This window comes from Diuraphis noxia, unplaced genomic scaffold (assembly GCF_037042655.1).
Source record: "Diuraphis noxia isolate RWA-SAM2 unplaced genomic scaffold, SU_Dnox_SAM2 contig0003, whole genome shotgun sequence".
Lineage (NCBI taxonomy): Eukaryota > Metazoa > Arthropoda > Insecta > Hemiptera > Aphididae > Diuraphis > Diuraphis noxia.
Window position 1 is genome coordinate 49,939,577 of NW_028301713.1, and position 23,672 is coordinate 49,963,248.

General features: G+C 29.8%; 1 protein-coding gene across 3 annotated transcripts in view; it reads left to right on the forward strand.

The window, feature by feature from the left end:
• Nucleotides 1–19,653, forward strand: part of LOC107163403 (solute carrier organic anion transporter family member 74D-like) — a 42,844-nt gene extending 23,191 nt beyond the window's left edge. For all 3 annotated transcript variants that reach the window (XM_015510818.2, XM_015510817.2, XM_015510819.2), the window contains 8 exons: nt 7,759–9,195; nt 11,078–11,203; nt 11,281–11,347; nt 11,949–12,108; nt 12,911–13,136; nt 14,179–14,307; nt 15,325–15,490; nt 18,189–19,653. In XM_015510818.2, the coding sequence (XP_015366304.1) occupies nt 7,863–9,195; nt 11,078–11,203; nt 11,281–11,347; nt 11,949–12,108; nt 12,911–13,136; nt 14,179–14,307; nt 15,325–15,485 (2,202 nt within the window). In that variant the 5' untranslated portion in view covers nt 7,759–7,862 and the 3' untranslated portion in view covers nt 15,486–15,490; nt 18,189–19,653. The remainder of the gene's footprint in view (nt 1–7,758; nt 9,196–11,077; nt 11,204–11,280; nt 11,348–11,948; nt 12,109–12,910; nt 13,137–14,178; nt 14,308–15,324; nt 15,491–18,188) is intronic.
• Nucleotides 19,654–23,672: the final 4,019 nt, after the last annotated feature.

Sequence of the window (23,672 nt, forward strand, 5' to 3'; positions counted from 1 at the left end):
ACTTAGTTTAAAGCTTAGGTCTTATAGAAAAGTTCAAAAAATGGTATGTATATTGTATATAAATATTACTTATGTTAGATAAACGCAATATTTTATTGATTTAGAAGCAAGTTGTAGGTTGTGCCGTCACAGAACGCAATATTTAGACTCATAAATAATTGAGGACGATTCAAACGGACATACACATGTAATTTTGTACATGGTGGCACAATAATAGCTATACAATGAAATATAATATTATTAAAAAGCCCAAATGGAATTGTTAAGTAATATCGAACTTGGATTGTAATAGCTCCGAGTTTGTTACAACAACTTTTGGTTGTCGTGGAAATAAAACTCAATAATGCAACGTATCGCGTTTAATACGCATAATATTATTTGAATAATTGAATACCATATAATATGCAATGCCGCGAAAACTCAAAGAATATGACGACGACGTCCTACCGAGATGATAACTTACCCATAACACTGTACAATAATAATATTTTTGAATTATTGTAACATATAATCACTATTCCTACAAATCGTTCAATTATTATTGTTATCGTCGCAGCGCAAATAAAAGGACATTAAAATAATACATTTTTATAAGAACACTCTTTTGATTTAGTGGGTGGTGGATTTATAATAAACAGACCCGAAAAAATATAGACCATTTAAGTATACAATTGTTTTCTCCTTAATTATATACACTTGAAATGTGTGCATGTTGAAACATTATCGTGGTGTCACGTGTAATAGTAATATACGACTCTTTGAAAAAAATCGAAGGAACGTTCCTATACATAACATATAATATAGTGTGCGTTTATGTAAATTTGCCGTGTGACAGTCAAAATGTTGTTTGAAATCGCGAGTAAGTGAAATTGACCGTCAAAACTAGTTTTGTACCGTGATATTATATTATACTCGATGCGTTACGCACAAACGTCACAACCACAAACGTACAGACATATTGTATGTGTGTAAAAAATGTGATTTTTGTTAATGGGTAGGTAACGCGCAGATTTATATAATAATAGGTAATATTAGTATGTGAAACTATGTATAACTGAAATTCAGCATAATAATATCTCCGCGTATAATATAATTATAATACATAAAAAAGCGAAACATTATTTTAGACATATTATATTGAAAGTACTAACTACTTTGTGTTTACATATGTATAATATTATTTGGAATGTCTTATGAGAATGTTTGTGTCACTTGTTCACTTGTGAATATATTAAAAACGATTATCAATTAAGATATATATATATATATATATATATATATATATATATATATTATTTTACTGCAAAAACCGGGTGCGTATATTATAAATGATAATGTTATGTGTTATTCGTAAGCCTCCACATTGTACTCTTCTCGATTCGCTTATTATTATACACGCGTCGACGTGGGCTAGCGCAGAGTTTTCGGTCGTGTATAATTAATATAATGGTATGGTAATAACCGAGTGGGTGGGAGGGAGTGGGGTGGATTCGATAGAAGTAATTTTTAAAAACTGAAACGGAAATAAAATATAGAGTTTTAATATTGTTTCGATATTTATCATATATTTATCATATATACATCTGCAGTACACTCGGCATCTGATCGATATGTGAGATTGAAAAAAAATTATAATAATATACGCGGTGTTTAGTTTATCATAATGTATTATTAGAAAATACATGCATAATCGTTCAGTTTAAATAATACGAAAATATGGGCCATCGATTGGACGGTTAGGTTATTATATTATACCTAGGTAGTGAACTTGGGGTTCGGGTCACCAACACAATATTAGAATAATCAATCGTAAAAAACGCAGAAAAAATATTATTTTACATACATTATAATATTATTACTATTATTATTATTATGCTATTGGAGTAGTATAACATACATAGCGTGTTAATATTATTAAAATAAGATTACGGGTTTTTGATTTTGAAGCACAAAACAAAATATTTTTAACCCTCGAGTCCTGCAGTGGCGGCAGCAGTTGTAGTCAAACATAATGATGATTTAATATTATTATACAGTGTATATTATTATTACTACTATAGATAAGATTATTGTTTTTCTAGAGAAAAAAAGGAGTGCCTCTCCGATTGACAATGCAATAGGTGTACAGATGATCTTAATATTATGTACTTTGTATTATGATGGCTTGTGTGCGTAAACATGATTAGGTTAGGATGCAAGGTACATAATATTATTTAAAACATGCTGTTCTTTAAAGAAAAAAATTTCGAGAAAATGAAAATTTTCATTTACCCATCTACTGCCACATTGGTTTTCATATTTTTAAACTCTTCTGCAATGTAAAGTGCATTAAACACTGTTATGAAACGGCTAACGAGGTTTGACTGTATGATATTATAATGAGATTATAAACATTTTTTTGTGGTTTAAAATTCGATTTAAACTATAAATTTCGAACTTAATCATCGAAACATTTAATATTTCATTAATGCTTGGTACAATACTTCGCTTATTTATCGATTGTCAGCTATTGAAATTCAGTCACAGGTTTGGACAAACTAAAGTACTAAAATAACACAGATCATTAACAAATTAAATTCTTTAAAAGGATTACACAAAGTGTTGATTTTTGAAGTAGACGGAGAGTTTTTTTCTTAACTTGAAATTACATTATATACGAAACACAAATCCAGTGAGATTTATTGAGTAAAAACCTACAATTCATGATCATGAGACACGATTTATTACAATGTTCTATATCATTCTTATGATTAAGAAAGATTTCTCTGTTATCGGTAACAGTTGTTGATATTGTGATAACAGTTTTCCTCTGCGTACATATTAAAAAAAACAACTTAAAATCCATGTATTATATACAGTAGGCATGTCGAGTCCCGACGACGGTGGCTCTGTTTCTGCTAACTGTAGTTGTATACTGTCGCGTGGTTATTGTGATATAAAAGAAAGAATACGTCTAAAGAATATTATGATGTTCAACATTCGTTAATACAATAATATGATAAAATGATAATATATATCTAAGTATAATATATATAATAACATAATATTATAATTTTGAAGTAGTGTCACTGGGCACCCTCTTCTATCACGACATCAATTGATGGCTTAAGACTTGTACAAATCTAAAACCATCAAAATTACCTATTGTATATATTAATTACAGATTGTATATTTTATCTTTTCTAAAAATAAAAAAACAAAACAAAAAATAAATATAATAATATATGCGCATTGCTCGTATAATATGGTATAGCAACGATGGCCAGACGACTTTTGAAATAATATTGTGTTTCACGACTTCACGTGCAAACAAGACGGATCTCGGTCATCCAATCGTTACAGAAAACCCGTTATGACATTGTCATCGCTTCAAAGTGACTCGACTTAATAATGTTCATCTTATTGTTGTCATCACACATGGTTAAGTTTATCAATTATATTGAATAGAGTGATTTGATATTATTATTGTTATACGTCGTCGTATACAATGGTGACGTGGCTGACGCGATGCACAATAAATTATTGATAAATGTGCATCGAGTTGCATCATAATATTACTAAAGTTATAAGTTTTAAAAATTTCCTTTTTTTTAAGGAATCGCTAAATTAGTTTATACCAAACGAAGACTTGCCAACCATTCATATTTTGCAAAGCAAACTAAATTATTTTAGCAGATTTTGAAATTGTCAATTTTTTTTTTAAATCAAATAAAAATAAACGTAGGTATCCAAAGTTGTATCAATAATTTTAGTGTGATACCTTAAAAATATAGAGAATTTGTAGACCGCTTAATAATTATTGTCAAAACATGTCATCATTATATTTTATAACTCATAATGTTAAAATAATTTATATTTAATAGGTCATACTTTGGATGTAGGCAGTTCCATACCCAGGATTTGTTTTCCGGGGGGGGGGGGGCTTTAACATTCATACTTAACTCTATAGGAAAATAGGAAATAATTTTAAAACATATACATACATAGTATTCAATGTATTTAATGTATTATGCTATTAGATATTATTATAATCAGCTGTGGCGTCAAGAATGATCATGCTTATACCTATATCATCGGTTAAAACAGTTTTTTACTGGCTTCTGCCATGATAGGTAAACCGATAGCTCGGTCTCTCTCAGTCATATTTTATCTATCTTTCTAAACGCGGTCCATAATTTATATTAGGTAGGTATGTCAATTGTCAATGAATCATTACCATTTCCGTCGTAGCGTCGTAACCATAGGGCATGGAGTAATAATATAAAGTAAAATCGTAGATTTAAAGTTCGTGTTTCTTCATATCCGTACGGATATCAATTGTATATTATGTGGAAACAATAATAAAAATATAAAATGACGTTTCAAATATTGGATGATCGATTGTATGTATAGTTACTGATTTTTTTTTAACAAACGTGTACGTAGATTTCACCTACGAAATCCCTACTTAGGTGATACGCGCACATAACATATTGTGCGCATTATATATTTTAAATATAGCTGCTATATATATTTTAATAATAATGAACGATCATCGTATTGTTGCAGTGCAGCATTATATTATTATACGATAAATAAGTCGGCGAGTGGAGTTTGTCAGAGCATTTTACAAGTACAAAAGAACAACACTAGCGCGCACGTGTACATCATGACATTATATACACCATAGTGGCAGCAGGTCGGGTGTGGTAAAAAACGATAATCAAAATCTTTTTTGTTTCTCATTCTTTGCCTAAAAGAATAATACGATTAAAAAACACACTCGTCTACATGGCGGTGCGCTACTACATATTATATTACAATATCTGTAACATAACGTACACATTCAGATAATAATATCTCAAATTTTATTTAAGTGATAGGTAAATTTGATATATTTGTTAGTTTTGATTATGAGGATCTATAAATATTATTTATGTGACACAATATTGTTATATATGTAGTATTAATAAAATAATATAATAACCATATTATTATATGCAATATAATATAATGAGGAATTTTAAATATCTATTTTATATAGTATTTAGGTAATTGTCCGATATCATAAATTTGTGAAAGAAGTAAAAAGTATAACATAATATGCGATATATAGTAGACGAAAGATAAACATGTTGTGATGGGAATAAACTGATGCAGATACAGCTTTGAATATCAAACCAATACAATTATTATGAAAACAGTATAGATAGGTAACTTAATATATATTTTCATTGTTCTGCCCAAGTATCAATTGATTAATACTTTGTATAGTTACAAATATGACAACATATTTAACATCAATCATTACAAGGATAGTAAAAAAAGAAATATAACTATCCATCATGTGTACGTAAAATACATCTCAAGTAAATACTCAATAACATATTGTTATACCAATCGACCATCGGGTTCGCACCTACGACTCCGACAAGACCAAAGCACCAAACAGGTGGGGGATATGTAAATTGGGTCTGAGATTATTTTGGTACATTTTGAAAGTGGTAAATTGAGTCTCAGAAAAAAACAGGTAGTAGTAAATAAGTTGGGCCTCATGAAAAAAAAAGATTGTAGGTCCCGGCTACTAATTAAAAAAAAATTAAAATTAATTTCATTATACTATTATATACTTCATTTATATTGATTAAAAATATAAATTTATTAAAAAAATAAATATCATTATTATACCGTGTGTTGACCAATTTAGGAAACACTGAATTTCTCGTCCGGATTATGTTTTGAATAAATAGAATTTTTTTTACAAACTAGTGGTATATAAATACACATTTTCAGATAAATTTCAAATTTTTAACCCTGTCGGTACGCGCATGTGCACCGAAACTTATTATTTATTTTTTTATAGCAACCGGTATTTTTGATACCAAATTCGGATAGACTAAATTTTTTAAGTCATATTGACCAATAAACCATGGCTCTAAAACCAAAATTTAATGAATGAGAGCCATCCAAATTTGAATAAATAATACATTTTTATAATTTATTATAAAATGCATAAAACCATTTATAATTATTTATTATTGGTTACTTATTGAATATTTTTACGTATACAATTGTAATAAATTTTATATCCGTATTATGATAATCTTTTTTATAATAGGTATAAAAAAATAAAAAGTAAAAATATTCAAAAAGTAATCAATAATAAATAATTATGAATGGTTTTATGTATTTTATAATTAATTGTAAAAATGTATTATTTACTAAAATTTAGATGGCTCTCATTCAGTCAATTTTGGTTTTAGAGCTATGGTTAATTAATCAAAACTACTTTAAAAAATTCAGTCTATCCGAACTTTGTATCAAAAATACCGGTTGCTATTAAAAAAAAAAGTTGCGCTGCGCATGCGCGTACCGAGAGGGTTAAACATTTGAAATTTATCTGAAAATATACCATTAACTAGTAAAAAAATTTCGATTTATTCCAACATAATCCATCTGACAAATTCAGTGTTCCCTAAATTGGTGAACACACGGTATACATATAAAATGGATATTATGTACTCGTTAAAAAATTCATTGATATTGATTTAATATTTTCAAATCGGGTAATAACATTACTAGTATATTTGGTAATTTGATCCCCTTTATAATCATAATACAATGAAATTTATTTTTTATTTTTTAATTAGTAGCCGGGATCAACAATCTTTTTTTCCAGGGACCCAACTTACCTACTACAGGTTTTGTCTCGGAACTCGATTTACCGAGTAACGGTAATTTGGGACCCAATTTACCAACCCCGACAAGGCGAATTATTACGATGTTATGTCGTGTAGTACTGTCATGATCTAAACCCAAGCCGAATTTTTTTTTAAAAATCATAATAATTTATTGATCATCTAGATAATGAAACCTTATACATACATAGTTATATTAAATACTATACAATATGATCATGTCATAATAATTCATAAATATATTATTATTCTTGGATATTACGCTAATAATGTCGTTATGCGCTTGTAATTTCACACGTTACACGGCGGCGCTCGTTTGCGAATTATTCGTCGTCGATCTCAACCTGTTGCTATCTCCGGAGCGCGCGCGCGTGCGCCCAGTCCGTCACCCTTTTTTGTTAGCGCGCACTCCAAGGCCGATCGCGCGTCTCACACGCACTGATACTCGTGTATCTTTATGCGTGTGTGTTACGCGAGCTCACACACGCTTAACTAACACAATAATGGTAATAATAGTAATAGTAATAGTAATAATAATAATAATAATAATATAATTTCTCGGAAGATAATACTATTATATATTGTAACGCGCTTTCGGCCGCACGCGCGCGTTCACTTTTGGCCGCGTCCGCCGTGACGTTTAATTGCCATCGACCTTGTCCCGCACAGGTCATCATCACAATATCGGCGATCGCGCGTGCGCGTGAGCGTGCGGCAAACCTTGGGGCGTAATAATAATAATACGTTGCGCACAATAAACCTACGTACGACGTCCGAAAGGGAGAGTCGTTCGTCTTTATTCGTCCATCTGACCGTCCGTCCGTCTGTTCATCCGCGCTCCGGTGCGCAAACGAGCGTGGACTACGCAGCACGACCGCGTCCCGTGCAGACACGTCTTCCGAAACAAACTTCCGAGTGCGCAAGAATCGCGTTATAATTCCTAAACTCTCGCTACTATTTCCCAAACCCTGAGCTCGGACGACGGCGATAATAATATTACGATTTCAATATTTTGCCGTGATATTATGATCGATCATTTCCGAACAGCCGATTTATGTATTTTTTCTCTTAATTTCCACAGAGACAACCGGACGACGAAGTGCACAGTGAGCCGACGTGCACGACGACGGTGCAGTAGCCGCGCAGAATTGTTGTTGTACTGACGCGGGCGTAGACGCCACTAAAATGGCCGCGTTCAACGGCCGGACCGGGACGGCGGCCGACGACAAGGAAGCGACAGACGCGATGCTCACCACTACCGTGATCGGCGGCGTCACGACAGTCACCGACGACGACGATGATGACGATGACCGCGACTTGCAATGCGGCATCGGGCCTTGCCGGTCCAAGTGGATGCAGGTGTTCGCGTCCAAGCAAGTATTCTTGGCCACGTTCTGCTTCAGCTGGGTGCTGCAAGGCATGTTCTCCACGTACTTCGTTAGTGTGATCACCACACTGGAGAAACTGTTTCAGCTGCAGAGCAAGACCATGGGACTGGTACTGAGCGCCACTGAAATCGGACAGATCGGATCGTCGTTGTTGCTCACGTACTACGGTGGCCAGGGACATCGGCCCAGGTGGATAGCTTCCAGCATGGTACTATTCGGTGTGGCTGCCTTCGCGTGCTCGTCGCCGCACTTCTTGTTTGGCCATCACCAGTATTCGCCGTCCGCGTCAGGGTCGACGATGGGCGGCGGCGTGGCCGGGTCCACTGGAAACTCAACCACCGACTATTACCCACCCAACGTGTGCGTGGCCCCCGACCTCACCATTGGTGACAATGGTAGTCCTCGGCCACCGGTCCAGCAACACGACATGTGCGAACAGAACGAACTATCCGAACAGCTAGAACAGTCCAGGAACACGCAAATCGTGCTGATCATATTTTTCACCAGTCTGCTGGGCGTGGGCATAGCCCAGACTGCCGTCTACACGCTTGGCATACCTTTCATCGACGATAACGTGGCCAGCCGCGAGTCGCCACTCTACTTTTCCATCACGATTGGAGTCCGCATACTCGGACCATCTTTTGGATTCCTGTTGGGCGCCTTGTGCACCAGCCTATACGCTGACCTTAGCAACGAGCCCAATATGGACACCAACAACCCACGGTGGGTGGGCGCCTGGTGGTTGGGCTTGGTCGGCATTTCGGCAACGCTGCTGTTGGCCTCTGTACCGATGTTCGCGTTCCCCAAACGGTTGCCCAGTCCGCCGTCATCCAGCAATACCAACGTGAAAAAGCAGTACCCATCCAAGCGGCCCGTCAACGGGTGTGCCAATGCGTCGCCGTCTTCGCCACCACCACCCCCCTACGACGGTATGTCGGCCGTTCCCAAGGCGCCTAAGCTCAAAGATTTTCCGACCGCAGTCAAGAGACTTCTGAAAAATGACATGCTCATGTACAGGACCGCAAGCAGTGTTTTTCACCTGTTGCCGCTGGCTGGCATTTACACGTTCCTGCCCAAGTATTTCGAATCGCAGTTTCACTTTCCCACGCACACCGCCAACATGGTCACAGGTAAAAATATTAATATAACTTATAATCACGTGATGATTTTTTATGACTCATATGCCATGTTTTTCACTGTGGACGTCAAACGGTGATGGCCCCTAAAATTTTTATAAGAATACAACCATACAAGCGATTAACCAATGAACCAAAGTTGTTGGTAGCACGATGTTTCAAATACCATACGGTAGATAAATATATTATATGCACGCACATGACTTTAATAACCAGTATTATATTATATTCGTACCCAAGGTAGACGGCATCTGTCGGACACAAATTGAATCACTCCGAATCTGAATCTGCAGCACTTGAACTTTCGTTCAAAACAATCTTATTTAACCAAAAGGAAAGTAGGTACCTACAGTTTAACCCATGTAGTTATCAGGCTTAGAAATATTTATGAGTTTTTCGTTATCGGTTATATATGACTGTTCTAAAAATAAATTCAGTACCGGTTTCGGTTCCGGTTCCGGTGGATACCGGTATTTAAGAATATAATTTTTTTTTAAAGGTAATAAAAAATTTAAGTAAGTATACATTTCTTGTAAAAATTTTTAAGATAAACATAAGTTATCTTAATTGGTTGAAAGAACTTAAGTGAGTTAACTGTTTTTTTAAATGCATGTAAAACAAATTAAAAGAAATCTGTGTTGATACGCTTTATAAAAAATAGTGTTACTATAATGTATCATAGATAGATACTTTGATACAGTCATATTTCATACTTCACTGTATCTATAAAAAGTGATTTGTTTTAAATAATAGCATCTTGCTGCCACTTGTTTGCTTACTATACATCCGAGTGATAGGTACATAACTTAGTGTGATTGAAAAGGATACTGATATGAAAATTGGCAGGAAGAAACAAAAATAAGCGTAAAATTTTTTGTGATTTTAAACAAAATCAATTTTGGTTTTTGTTATAACTTAAAAAAAAAATGACCATAGATACAAGAGATTTTCATCGAATTAGCATATTAGGACTTTATATATACCATGCAATTTTTAAAATATTTCTACTCTTTTAAAGTTATTTATAGACATTTGAAATTATTTAGTTTTTTTTTTATAAATATCATTAGAATTTTATTCATCGGGTCAAAAAGTTTGAGAATTTGATACAATATTCCACATAAGTTGATATGATTGCAGTTGGAAAATATTTAAAATATGTAGGTACTTTATATATATATATTCAATTTTTAAAGTTCAATTTTTGACAAAATTTATAAATTATTTAGTTAAAATATCCTAAACTGTTAAACCATCTCCACTCAGAATTATTTTTCGTATACGATGATATTATATAAATTTAATTCAAATTTAAATTTAAGTTTATCATCTTTAACAGTGACTCACCTGTAACACAATGATATAAAGTATGGCGACATCCACTTTACCGCTTTTTTAATCTTCAAATTGTTAATAATGATAACAATAACAATTTTTTAGAAAAAGTTGAAGAAATATAATATCTTAGCATATCATGTCACAATGTCAACAAGTGATCTTCAAAAATATTATCAAAAGACAAAAATCCGGGAACTAGTGATACTAGGTTGATGCTTGACCGCAGATTACGTTTGTGACTCAGGTCATACAGCACGTCACACCTGGCCACTAAACAAACATTATTACTTAAATAAATCAAAAAGCTAAATAATACCGAAACTGGAAAAAAATAATAATATCGGTACCGGTTTAGGTTTCCAAGAAAATTGTAAAAAAGTTAAATAAGGTTTGAATATTATAGGTTATTTAATTTCTTATATTATTATAATACAGGTATATATTTTATCGTATACACATTACGGTGAACAAAACCATAAAGTATGAAAACTGAACCATTTTTTTTTTTGTTTTTAACCATTTTTTTTTTTTATCTTAGGAATTTACGGAATTATGGTCATGGGCATTGGAATCATAATATCCGGAATATTCATACTGAAGAAAAATCCCAATGCTAGAGCAGTGGCTGCTTGGATCGCATTTACTGCACTGGCATACGCCATCGGTAAGACAGATATAATATTTGTTAGGTACTTCACCGGATACAAAGTTATTAACTGAAATTATTATTACCATTTATAGGTATGTGTATTTTAATGTTTTTCGGATGTCCAACCACGAATATCACAGGATTGCGATACGACGAACTGTGAGTATAATATTATGCGACCACTATGACGTATATCATTATTTTGGAAAGTCATTGACTCTAGTACAGTCTTATTTTCGGGGATTTATAAATACACATACAATTCATAGGCAGTATAATGGCTAATGGGTTATAGATTTCGTTATTTATTTTTTACATTTTTTTGAAACACCTTTATAAAATCTTAGACTCTAAGTGAATGTAGTGTGAAAAATCAAGTAGATATATTATACGAATCATTATTGGTAGATAATAATATTCTATTCTATCGCAGTACGGACAACTACAGATCATTATAATAATATTGCTCTATATTTCTCTGTTGAATGAAAATAAATCTAAGTAAGTAGAGCGGTTTAATAGTGTCGATTCGGACGAGCTCCTCGTAGAATCGTATTTTTTTATTTTAAATGGCTTAAAAAAAATCATAAATTCTCGTATTAACCAAGTTCTATCTATACACCCAATGCGCATAAAGCGTCGTGATATTTTCTGCTAAAAATTGAATGTCGTGTTGCATGCAAAAATCACTTTGCAGTATTCGGCTTGAAATGTTTTAATAGCTTTCTAATTGAATCGGTTTCACGATTGTTTTGCACAGGAATCAGCCCAAATTTGAGTCTCCATGCTCGGATCGATGCGTGTGTGACGAGGAGATGTTCAGTCCGATTTGTGGCGTGGACGGGATAACGTACTTCTCGGCGTGCCACGCAGGATGCCAAAATCAGACGTTCGGAAAAGAGTACAGCGCCGGCTACAAAGTACTAAATAATAAATTGTTTATTTGTATAGTTAATTTGCGTCGCAATTATGAAGTCGTCGACTTATTTTTGTTTCCACAATTAATTATTATTATTTTTATAATGCATGGTTACCATTTTCTGTCAGTGATTTTTCACCCTCATAACACTATTATAACTGACTCCATATTATTATTGTTATCAACGATTTGAGACTCATAACTAAGATTCAATTACCTATTAAAAGATGATTTACATAACATGCCAAGTTATAGCCACCTTTTTTTTAAAATTTTAATTCAATTCACATTTTTTGTACTGTTGTATACGCGTTTTTAATATTTCAAGTTAAATTATTTAGAAGTAATTATAAAATCATCAAAATTATTAGTGATTTTTAGATATTTTTTTCTGATAGTTTATGCAGATCAATACATAAATGAATATAATTTGAATTCGGGGGCTATAAATATGATGCTTTTTGCATTTATCGCCATAATTACAAAAAACGTGTCAAATTTTAACTATTAATTAAATCAAGTTGAAGTTTAGACTTATATTTAACTTAAGCTGTTCACCTCTATGTTTAGTTCAGTTATTAATGTGATATAACGTGATCTTTTATTTATTTTTTACTTAATCTGTAGTACTTACTTTCATAATATTATTCCATAAATAAAACTGACTATATTATGCAATCGGTTCGACCATTGCACAAACCATCGAATTTTATAGTCACATAATATTAAAAAGTATACTGCCTTATTCGGTGATCTCTCATTTTGAGTTAAGACAAATTGTTATTATTTACATTATTTTGCAGTTCACAGACTGCCAGTGCATGAACAGCAATGCCACGGAGGCATATCCGGGTGCGTGCAAAGATGATTGCGAGGACTCGGGCTTTTGGTACATAGCTCTGTTCTCTTTGTTTGTATTCATCCATTCCACGTCAGAGGTTGGCAGCATGTTGCTCATACTTCGGTGTGTACATCCTCAAGACAAGGCGATGGCACTTGGGCTCATACAATTCGCTATAGGCCTATTCGGTAAGTCTATATGGTGTCAATAATCGTTTGACGCCAGTGCTTACTCATAATATACCTGCAACATGTTGTAACATTCACTCAGCTTAATATGCAGAAAATCTATAGTGAAAAATTTCCATAATATACACCTATTGCATTTGTAATAGTTCAGCGGGGAAAATATGTTTGGTAGGGTAGCGAATGATAGTGGCAACATAGTTTAAATTCAGAGTCACATTTAGGAGGTCACAATGAGTGCAATTTATTATTACATAATAAGCGGAAAATGTATGAGTCCTAGAAGAAGTGTAAAAAATAAAAACAATTTTCAAGTTAGATGTTTAGTGAGACATTACTAATAGTATTATGATATTTAGTTTATTAAACTTTCATGGCAGTCCAAACTACGACCGCTATAAAAATCGATTTTTGAACATGAAATTAAACAAACTGAATGTGAGGGGCCCCTAATTTTGCAACGTGTATAGTTTTGTAACATATTATTATAATGTATATCTGGTGAGTAGTGAGTGGAAAAGTTAATTTTGTCTCAATGAAAAATCAAAAATGTTCATGTATTTGGAGATTTTAAATTAAGTTGTAAAAAAAATGTTTCACAAGCAATATTAAACATTAGACTTGCACAAAAAGATCAAAGTACTAAGTTATGCTTGAAATCAAATAATTTACATTAATTACATATAATACATCCCAGAGCTAGCAGGTGCACACTTACGATATTTGTAGGGAGGGCTAAGAAGAATTATTTTTAAATATGTACAGAACTCCGAAAGCACGCTTGTGAACTATCTTAATTAGATAATAATTTAAAATCGATGTCTAATAAAATTAACAGTAAAATAATCAAAATTATAAGACCGTTATCTCGCACTTCCTCCATGGTCGTGCTTTTGGAACTATGAACGATTATTATCTAGAAGTACATAATATTATATTAAAACGATTATCGGTACTATGCTATTAAGTATTAATATTGTTTTAAAAACTTTTACACACATAGAAACGATTATTATAACAATGTAATTATTTTATTGTCACACAGGTAACGTTCCTTGTCCCATATTGTACGGAGCGGTCGTCGACTCTGCGTGTCTCATATGGGAAATGACGTGCGGAAAACAAGGAGCGTGCTCTCTGTACAACTCGGACTCGTTCCGTATCTTCTACCATGGTAATATCCGCTAGCAGTCGATCTGGGAGGATTAGATTTCCGAACACAATTATTATCTTTGGGAGTCGTTATTACCATTATACGTTTATGTATACCTACGTAATTCTTAGAGATTGATAATTGAGCTTTAGTTATATTACTATTACGCTTGTACGTAGTGAACCTACCGATTTAAAAAATTTAATGATTAGGGGTAAGATTTTGATACCCAAATAGGTTTTGTAAATTTATCTGAAAAAAAAAAGAAAAGAAAATGCTTTATATATATATCAAAATAATTTACTATAAACGTAAACATTAAAAATTTTTTTTATTTATCATATGTAATACAAATTCTAGAATTAGTTAGGTACTTATCTATACTAAATATCTTAAGATTCCGTATATTTTTTAAGCAAATAAAATACATTTAAAATAATATAAAAATAATTATACTGTACTTAATTTTGATATAATTTGGAAATTAATTGAGGTTGTATTAGGTAAATAAATTATGGTTGGTTGCCGTTAAAAAATTAAAAATTAAAATTTTCTTCGTTAGTCGGCTGATAAATTTTTATCAAGTTAAAAAATCTTCGAAAATTCCAAAAATTACCAAAACGTATACAACGTGATAGATTGTAAAGTATAAATTGCATTTAAATTTTAAATATATGTAACATAAATTTCACTCATGAAGTTACATGTTTAAATACACACAAAAAATAAAAATGCATCGAAATCTCAGTATATTAATGATAATTTACACGATGCATCTTGGTAGTTCGGCGGTGGTGGGATGAGGTATACATAATATTAAAATAGAGCTTTATAAATTATAAAAAAGCCAGAATGCCTGAACAATAAATCGTTTATTTAAAATATTATGTTACTCGAGACTATATTTCTAATAATTTGTTATTATTAATATTGTGAGTTCCGTTTGCTTATGATATTATGCGAAAAATCCAGTTATATCTTGACAGTTTTTTTGCAAATTAATTTCCAACTAACTGCTCATATTTTTATTCACAACAGGTGTTACTGGACTACTGATGATGTGCGCCTTTTTCGTTGATATAATTGTCTGGTATAAGGCAGGAAGTATAAACTTTGAAGACGACCATCAACTACCTATTAACGAGGAAGAACTGAGTCAACTGACACCTATCACTGACAAAACTGAGACGACTGTTTGACTAAAGTGAGACTTATTATGGGTTTAAATTGTTTTCACGAAGAAGAGTTTTCATAATTTTGAATGTATATAATATTATTTAAATTTAATTAATTTAAATCTATAAAGTTTAAAACTAGGCATCAGTAATAAAATCATTTAACAGAAGTAGTAAGCATATAAAAAAAATATATCGTTATACTGGAAAACATAAAGTAATATAAATTTTAAATATTTCATTTCATACATTTGTTAAAACGAGGTTTATATTATGGAAATAGGAGCTAATATCAAAAACAATTTAATTCATGGGGAAATATTTCGTTTTTTATTATAATAATATGAGTTATCTCGAAAAATAAAAATTTATATGAATAAGTTTAATCAAAAAAATAATAGGGTTAAGTAAAGTATAAATTGTAAATCATAATCAATAACAACCTAGGTACATAATATGAATCTGTTTTTTATGATATATTTACTCGAGAACCAAAATTATCATATTATAATTTAATATGAATCCCAATAGTATGGTAATAGTTTCATAAACATAATAATACAATACAATATGATGTGATATGTAACAGGTTATCTAACATCATTGTACTCAAATAACGGTAAATAGGTCGTACAGGTTGTTAGTTGATTTAAAGTTCAATAACTTCGGAAAATCTGTGTTTCATTGAATTAGATCAACATTATTTTGGTTGGACTTACACCACACATTTAACAACCTTAATATTATCTAAATAATATGAATACGGAAATTCGATACCTACGCATATTTTCTAATCTAGATTGAATGTATAATAAATTTATTCAACGAATAAAATGAATTTAATAGGGTCAGGATCTTTTCTGGTACCTACAAAATCAGATACTGAATAGCCATAGTCATCGGGCCACGTAAAAAAAGCGTAAAAGTTGTAATTTTTGTTTCTACCAGAACTTTTTTTTCTTTTTTTTTTAAAGACATTTCCGCTAAATATTGTTTAAGAAACATGTTTAAATGTGTAAAAAATAAAAATGTAACTATATTATGATGTGTGTAAATAACAAAAAAAAAAAAAATGATTGTATATCAAAAATATTAATCACAGCTAATTTTATTTATAAATTATAATTAGATCTTTTTTTAATACAATATTATATAACAGTTGTAGAGTATACGTTAAACTAATGTACAATTTAACCGTATTATTAACAAAGGTGAACCGTTTTACCGAATTTATTTGACTCGTATTTTTTAATGAAGTTTTCAATTTTTTAGTTGGTATATCTGATTATATATCAATGTATTACACAAAAATATAGCTACTCTTCCTTCATCTGGGCCTAATGGTGGACTGGTACAAAAAATGAAGGGTCAAAATTAATAGCACACAATTAGTCCGTATACCTTCACACTAAAACAAGGACACTGTCCTAACGTTTTCATAAATAATATTCCAATTCCCACTTCTGACATGGTGAAATAGTTTGGTATTCATCTCTTTATTCTAACCAATTCACAAATTTAAAAACAAAAATAATAATATATAAATCTCTTTTAAAACCTATATGGGCTTATGGACTACAACTCTGGGGAGCAGCCAAAAAATCAAATACCAACAAAATTCAAACATTTCAAAATATTTCACTCCACAAAATTACAAATGCTCCTTATTTTGTTTTAAATCCAACGCTCCATAACGACCTTCATATCAAAACAATTAGGTAACTAAGAAGCTAAAATTTTCTACAATAGATTTATAGATTTCACCTTAAACTTTCGAATCACTACAATCCACTCATAAAATGTCTCTGTATCTCAACTCTTCCTGGAAATCCCCAACGTAGGTTGAAAAGAACATGATGTCACCACCTTTTTTAAATTAACTAACGATGTATATTATATACGATATATTTACAACTGCTACTGTGTCATTAATGGGTGACTCCTTTAATAACGCCTTTCTCGTCTGTTTTATTTTTATTTATTTTTGTTTTTAGTGTTCCATTGCTCACATATGCTTATTGTGCCTAATTTTTACAGATTGCGTATTGCCTAATAAAATTTTAAAAAAGTAACATAAAAAAAATTAGCTATGATATTGTAGATTTAACTATAAAATTATACATATTAGGCAAATATCGACAGTTAAATGCGTTTCGTTTAATTGAAGTTGATTTGTTATATTATTATTTATTATATTACTCACCTATACCTATAGATAAATATGAAACTAAAATGGGATATAAATTAATACATATATGCACATGGCACCCATGACCCGTTATCTACCTAGTTAAACAATTCCAATAAACGACTTTTGTAGGCTATATTTGAACTGGTGAGTTAGTTAATATTATTAATTATTACGTGATACTTTATAATAATAAAAGTGATTAAAAAGAGAATTATTCTTGGATGATCAGTCCACCGAAGTTAAGTTAATTTTTCATAAAGTCCTAATATTTAAATGTTTATTACCTATGAATTAAAATTTGTAAGGCGCTACCTAATGTCCATTGTTTATGATAAACATTTTGAAATGTCTATTTTCCAAGGAACAATGGTCTCTAGTTTCTAGTTTTTGATTTTACCACTTTCTGTGGTCACATATTCGAGAACTAGTGTCAACGGCTGATGCTTGTCCTCAGAATACGTTAGTGACTGAGTTCTAACATTGCGCAACACTAGGCTACGCATATTATATTATATTAATTAATGTTTTTTTTACAGGTAGATCGTACTAAAGAACATCAACATTAAAACGATATGTCATGTTCCTTATTCATAACCTCGGAGAGATCTGTTGAATTTTTATTGAATTTTTTATGGATTGAATTTTATAACTAATTTAAATATATTACGTATGGGATACATTTTTCAATAATTTAGCGCGTTATATTTAAACGTTTCACGTACGTCAAAACATGACAAATATATAATTCTATAATCACCACACGGTGCTTTTAATATTTATTTATGTGTAAAAAGTAGCATCATTTACAGTTTATATAGATAGAATAATTATATTTGTTTCTTACCGGTCCAATAATACATTTATTGCAGGCAATGAAAAATAAACTATAGAAATTTTTTTATATATTTTTTTTAATTATATATATATATATATACAAACGATTATTTATCATGAATAATATGCGCATTTTATTGTTGATAGGAAATTTGTTATCTTAGGTTAAACTTTTTTTCGTATTTTAAAGTCAATTAATTTTGCTACAAACAATATTTTTCTTTTTTTTTTTTTGTTGTTGACTTTATATTATCGTAATATTTTATTGTGTTAAGCTCATAGTATACATCACATTATAATATAAAATTAGATAATAATACTACAATGTAAAACTGACTAATCTCACGTTTTTGAATTATAATAATATTCTAGTGTGTTGTTTTTGTAATCTCCAATTCATGGTAGACCATGGAAACCCAACAAATTAAAACGACGAAAAGGCTGTATTCGGTTTCTTGTGAAATAATAATAATTTATTTTAATTTTACAAAAATAAAATCGATTTTTATGTTGTTAATTTATTAATATTGCTAATTGAATATATTTTTCTAGTTTTTCTTTTTTAGTTTTCAACGTCACATAATACATTAAGTTACCTTTTTATATAGAAAAAAATGAATTATTTAAAACTATATTAGGTTATTAAAAATACATTATTTTATTATAATTAAAATAATTAGTTAATTATTTTTGTTGTTTGGCTGAATATTACATGGACATTTTTACTCAAACATCAAATATTTTGTTCTAATCAATTGTATGCGTGTGCTATGTTGTTTTTTTTTATTGTTAATTTATGTTTATTATTGTAATTTATAATGTTTATTTATTTGTATTTGTATTGAAAAATTTAAGTAGTAATAATTGGTTTTAAATAAGATTATTTATCTGACTATGTAAACGACTTTTTTGCAGTTCGATATCAATTTTTAAAATTTAAAAATGTTTTTTCATATACTTTATTCTTTTAAACTTTCTATCAGTTTTTAAAATTTGGTTGTTCGGTCGGTTAGATTAAATGATGAAACTATACATCAAAATCGACTGACTTATTTAGAAATAATATTATTTTTTAAATTTATTTGTACACTAAATAACAACGTATTTTTATATTGCATTTAAAACATGGTTTCTTTTAAAATAAAATATGTTTTTAAGAATTTAAAATCTTTGTTATTGTTGGTTTGTTTGAAAATAACGATTGATGTGAATGAACAAAATAAAATACTATAAATATTAATTGTAATCCCAATCCAACATTCTAGTATTTGTTTAACTGTTTATTAGGTTTAAAATAAAATGAGGAAATACGATTTTAGGTTATGAGTGAAGTGATGGGGTACTGATGTGTGTTTTTTCAAATATAATTTTCATTTTTACTATCTGTTATCATTTTTTGGGGTAATAACATGAATCACTATTTTAATTTAGACTTGTTTCTGATAGAAAATTATCTAGTTGAGAAATCAACGTAAATAATTCCTAGTACTTTTCAAACTGATCGAGAAAATACAAAAAAATTTTTAAAAAAACTGGAATTTCCACGCAAAACTAGTATTCGATAAAAAAGATTTTTCAAACTATAAAAAAATAAATAACCTTAGATATTTGGAATATTCACGAAATGTTTATATTATTATAGTTTTCCTCAAATAATACATATATTTTTTAAATATTTTGACTCGTTTTGATCTATTTATTTATCATTTAAATTTGTTTGATATTTTTTTCTATACATTTTGATACAAATTTTTCGTCGTGTAAAAAAGCTTGATAATTTAGTATCAAGTTGTTCATATGTAGCTCTGTAGCTCTAGGTAATATAACTGGAAAAAAACTAAAGAATACAGGAAAAAATATTTTTTTGACATTTTATGTTCAATTTGAACAAAATTATATATTTAAACAAAGAATAACATTTTATTCTAATAGTTAAATAAATTGTTTTAATATTTAAGCAAAAATATATCATAAGCAGTAATACTTGCGAGAACCGTTTTTGTTTTTACGAAAATTTGATAAATATTATTTATCGTTTAAATAAAATTTAATACACATACATGTCCTATATTTAGGCCTATATATATGTGTGTTTATAGTTATACTTCTTATGATATCCTTTGAGATGGAATGTATACTCGAACCTAGTGCGTAGTAACTGTACAACAGAGTGGACTTTTTTTTTCTTATTTTCCATATATTTGAAATAATATACTCAAGCTGCATGATAATAGTCTGAATAGTCTGATCATGTTAATATTATGCAGGTATTTCTAATGTCTGTATCGCATTATAATATGCTTCAGATAACTAGAGAAAATTTATTTAAATATACATGAAATGATGAAATGTTTACTGATAATGAACCTGGACAAAACCAAACAGTTAGGTACAGAAGAGAAAGTAGAGAGTTAGAAAAAGAAAAAGAACAAGAAGTAGAAAAAGAACAAGTTCATTACAACAAATATGTTGTTTTTTAGATGTTACAAAATTGATTAGAATAAAATGTAACCAATGGGTGATATATATTTATAAATTGATGTACATGTATATATATTTTTTTTATTGTTACATCATCAACTACAAGGTTATTAGCTTACAGTAGTAATATTTTAAGTTATAGATTATAATATATTATATATTTACAATAGATTAAAATTATATTATGTTGTACATTTCAATTTTTTTTAGGAAAGAAATTATTTTTTCTGGATCTGTATAAGGCCCAATAGCTTGTACATGTATATTACAATAGATATAGGTAATAATATCCCTTGGCTTTAACCTATCAAGCAAATAAAATATTATAAAAGAATGCTACAATATAATGTTTATGTTAGTAAATTCTGAAAATACTTCATCCCATTCAACATTTTTTATTTTAATTTTTTCGATTAAATAATTAATTAAACCTCCTTTAAGCTGGGCTTGTGGAGGAGGCATAATGTTTTTTATTTTAAAAATTTCACTTATAATTAAAATTTGAGAATAAATTATAAACGCAGTTCAAATACAAAAAAAAATCAACAATATGATAAACTTTTGAGAAAAAACCGACCAGTACAATAAAATTTGACTTTTAAAAAATAAAAACGAAATTTAAAACTATTTGTATCGTCTCTTTACAAAAATATATTAACTAATCATTATTGTATTATTTAATTGATACCATAGTACCACCGTGTATAGTTCATGTCTATATAGGTATTATCTTAGTGTTCAATCGTATGGCATTATGTCTGTTAAATAATTAAATAAATACATACATTATATAGTAACTTTTTTATTTATATTTGTAAATAGCTGGTACGTTTAATGAAAAAATAAGTCTATATGTTCTGCACGAGAATGCAATGCTTGCCATAACCTTATTATACTTTTAGTGTCTGTACCCATAGAAAAATATGTTATAATTTACAACATCAAAACGTTAAAATAGATTGATTGGTGACGAGTTGCTCGATGACCACTGTTTAGATACAATTGAGCTCTGATAATAACTGCGTTGCATCTTCATGGTAAAAAATTATAAATTAGTAAAATTATTATTAGTTATCACTGAAGTAAGCAATAATAAGGCAAATCTAACCTAATCTAATAAAAACTACTATTATTTTTTATAAACAGTACAATTTGAGTTAAATGTAGTAATTTTCTAATTAAATAGATTTTATGCACTGTAAATCAGTTAAATAAAATATAACAACCTTATCTTTTGAAATTTTTGAAATACAAATACCAATAATATTTTATACATTTTAACATAGGTATAAATAATAAATTATGCGAAGTTAAAATGCAATACTATATCAGTTACACAAAAAACTATTGGAAGTATTCTGATTTAATTCGGTAGTTTTGTACAGAAAACGAAACTAACTAAATGTAGATACTAGATATAATACAGTTGTGTAGGTATATTAATATCGTGGTTTTAACTAAACCCGAATTAATATTTACGGTAAATTATATAATATGAAATATACTATAAATCTTTATAATACACTAAATTTGCATTTTATAATTTTATTTACACACGGTAAACAGTATGTAATTTATTATATTTTAGTAAGATATGAAAAATCTGTGTTTTTAATAATATGTGAATATAGTAATATTACTGCAGATGATTTTAAAATTTTAATTTTTTAATTTTTTCTTTTTAGAACGTTTGATGGTTACATATTATCGTTATATAATGCATATTGAGCCGGATGGATTCAAAAATAATAATTATTGTTTAATGCTTATAATTCATTTTTAACACATATTATACTGTAACTCCTGACAAAACATGCATGGAAAAACTCAGTCACCAAGGTCGTGACGGTTGGTATTTTTCTTATACGTCTAACAATATACACAATACATAAATGAACGCGTTAAGTGTTTTCCTTCGTTTTCATGTCCACAGGTCATATCCGGGTATGGTTCAATATCTTCTGCTAATACTACATATAGTGACTTGCACGTCCGTCATATATTTCACGGGTGACTATATAATAATATTTCTGTAACATAACAGCTATTATATAGACAATACTTGAAAATATAATCCTACTTACCTGTGTAGCGTAATGAGTCAGATTACTTCGATGTTTTCGAATTATCAATAGGTTTGTCGATTTCATTGCACAAGAAGTCTGTAAGTCATTATAAATGAGGAAACTAGATAGGTACATGTTCATTTAACAACAAATAGTTAAATACAATAGTATACAGTGTAAATCATAATTACCATTTGTTAACTCAGAAATGTTATTGTAATGTGTTTCTTGTTACTCGTTTTCAACTAAGTCTTTCAAAAACCAAAATTATTTTGCATAACAATATTAGTTAGCTTACTACATAATATTATGCAGTTTTTTAATTTATTGTCCGAAATATGTTGTATAGCATTATGAGTTATGACCGATGAAAAGAGAAATGACAAAGATTAAAAGAATATTATTATACCGTATTGTAGGCACCTGTGAAATAGTTACATATTATTATGATTACAATAAAAAAAAATTCCACTTAAAAATATCTGAAAATATCAGTAATACCATTGAGTATATTATGTAGGTAAAACAATACATTTTATTATAAATATTTGTTCTGGTGTAGGTTCTACTTTTACTTTTGAAACGATAGATTACATAGCTCGTAAAAACGAAAAGTGACAACACTTGAGCTCATTTAAG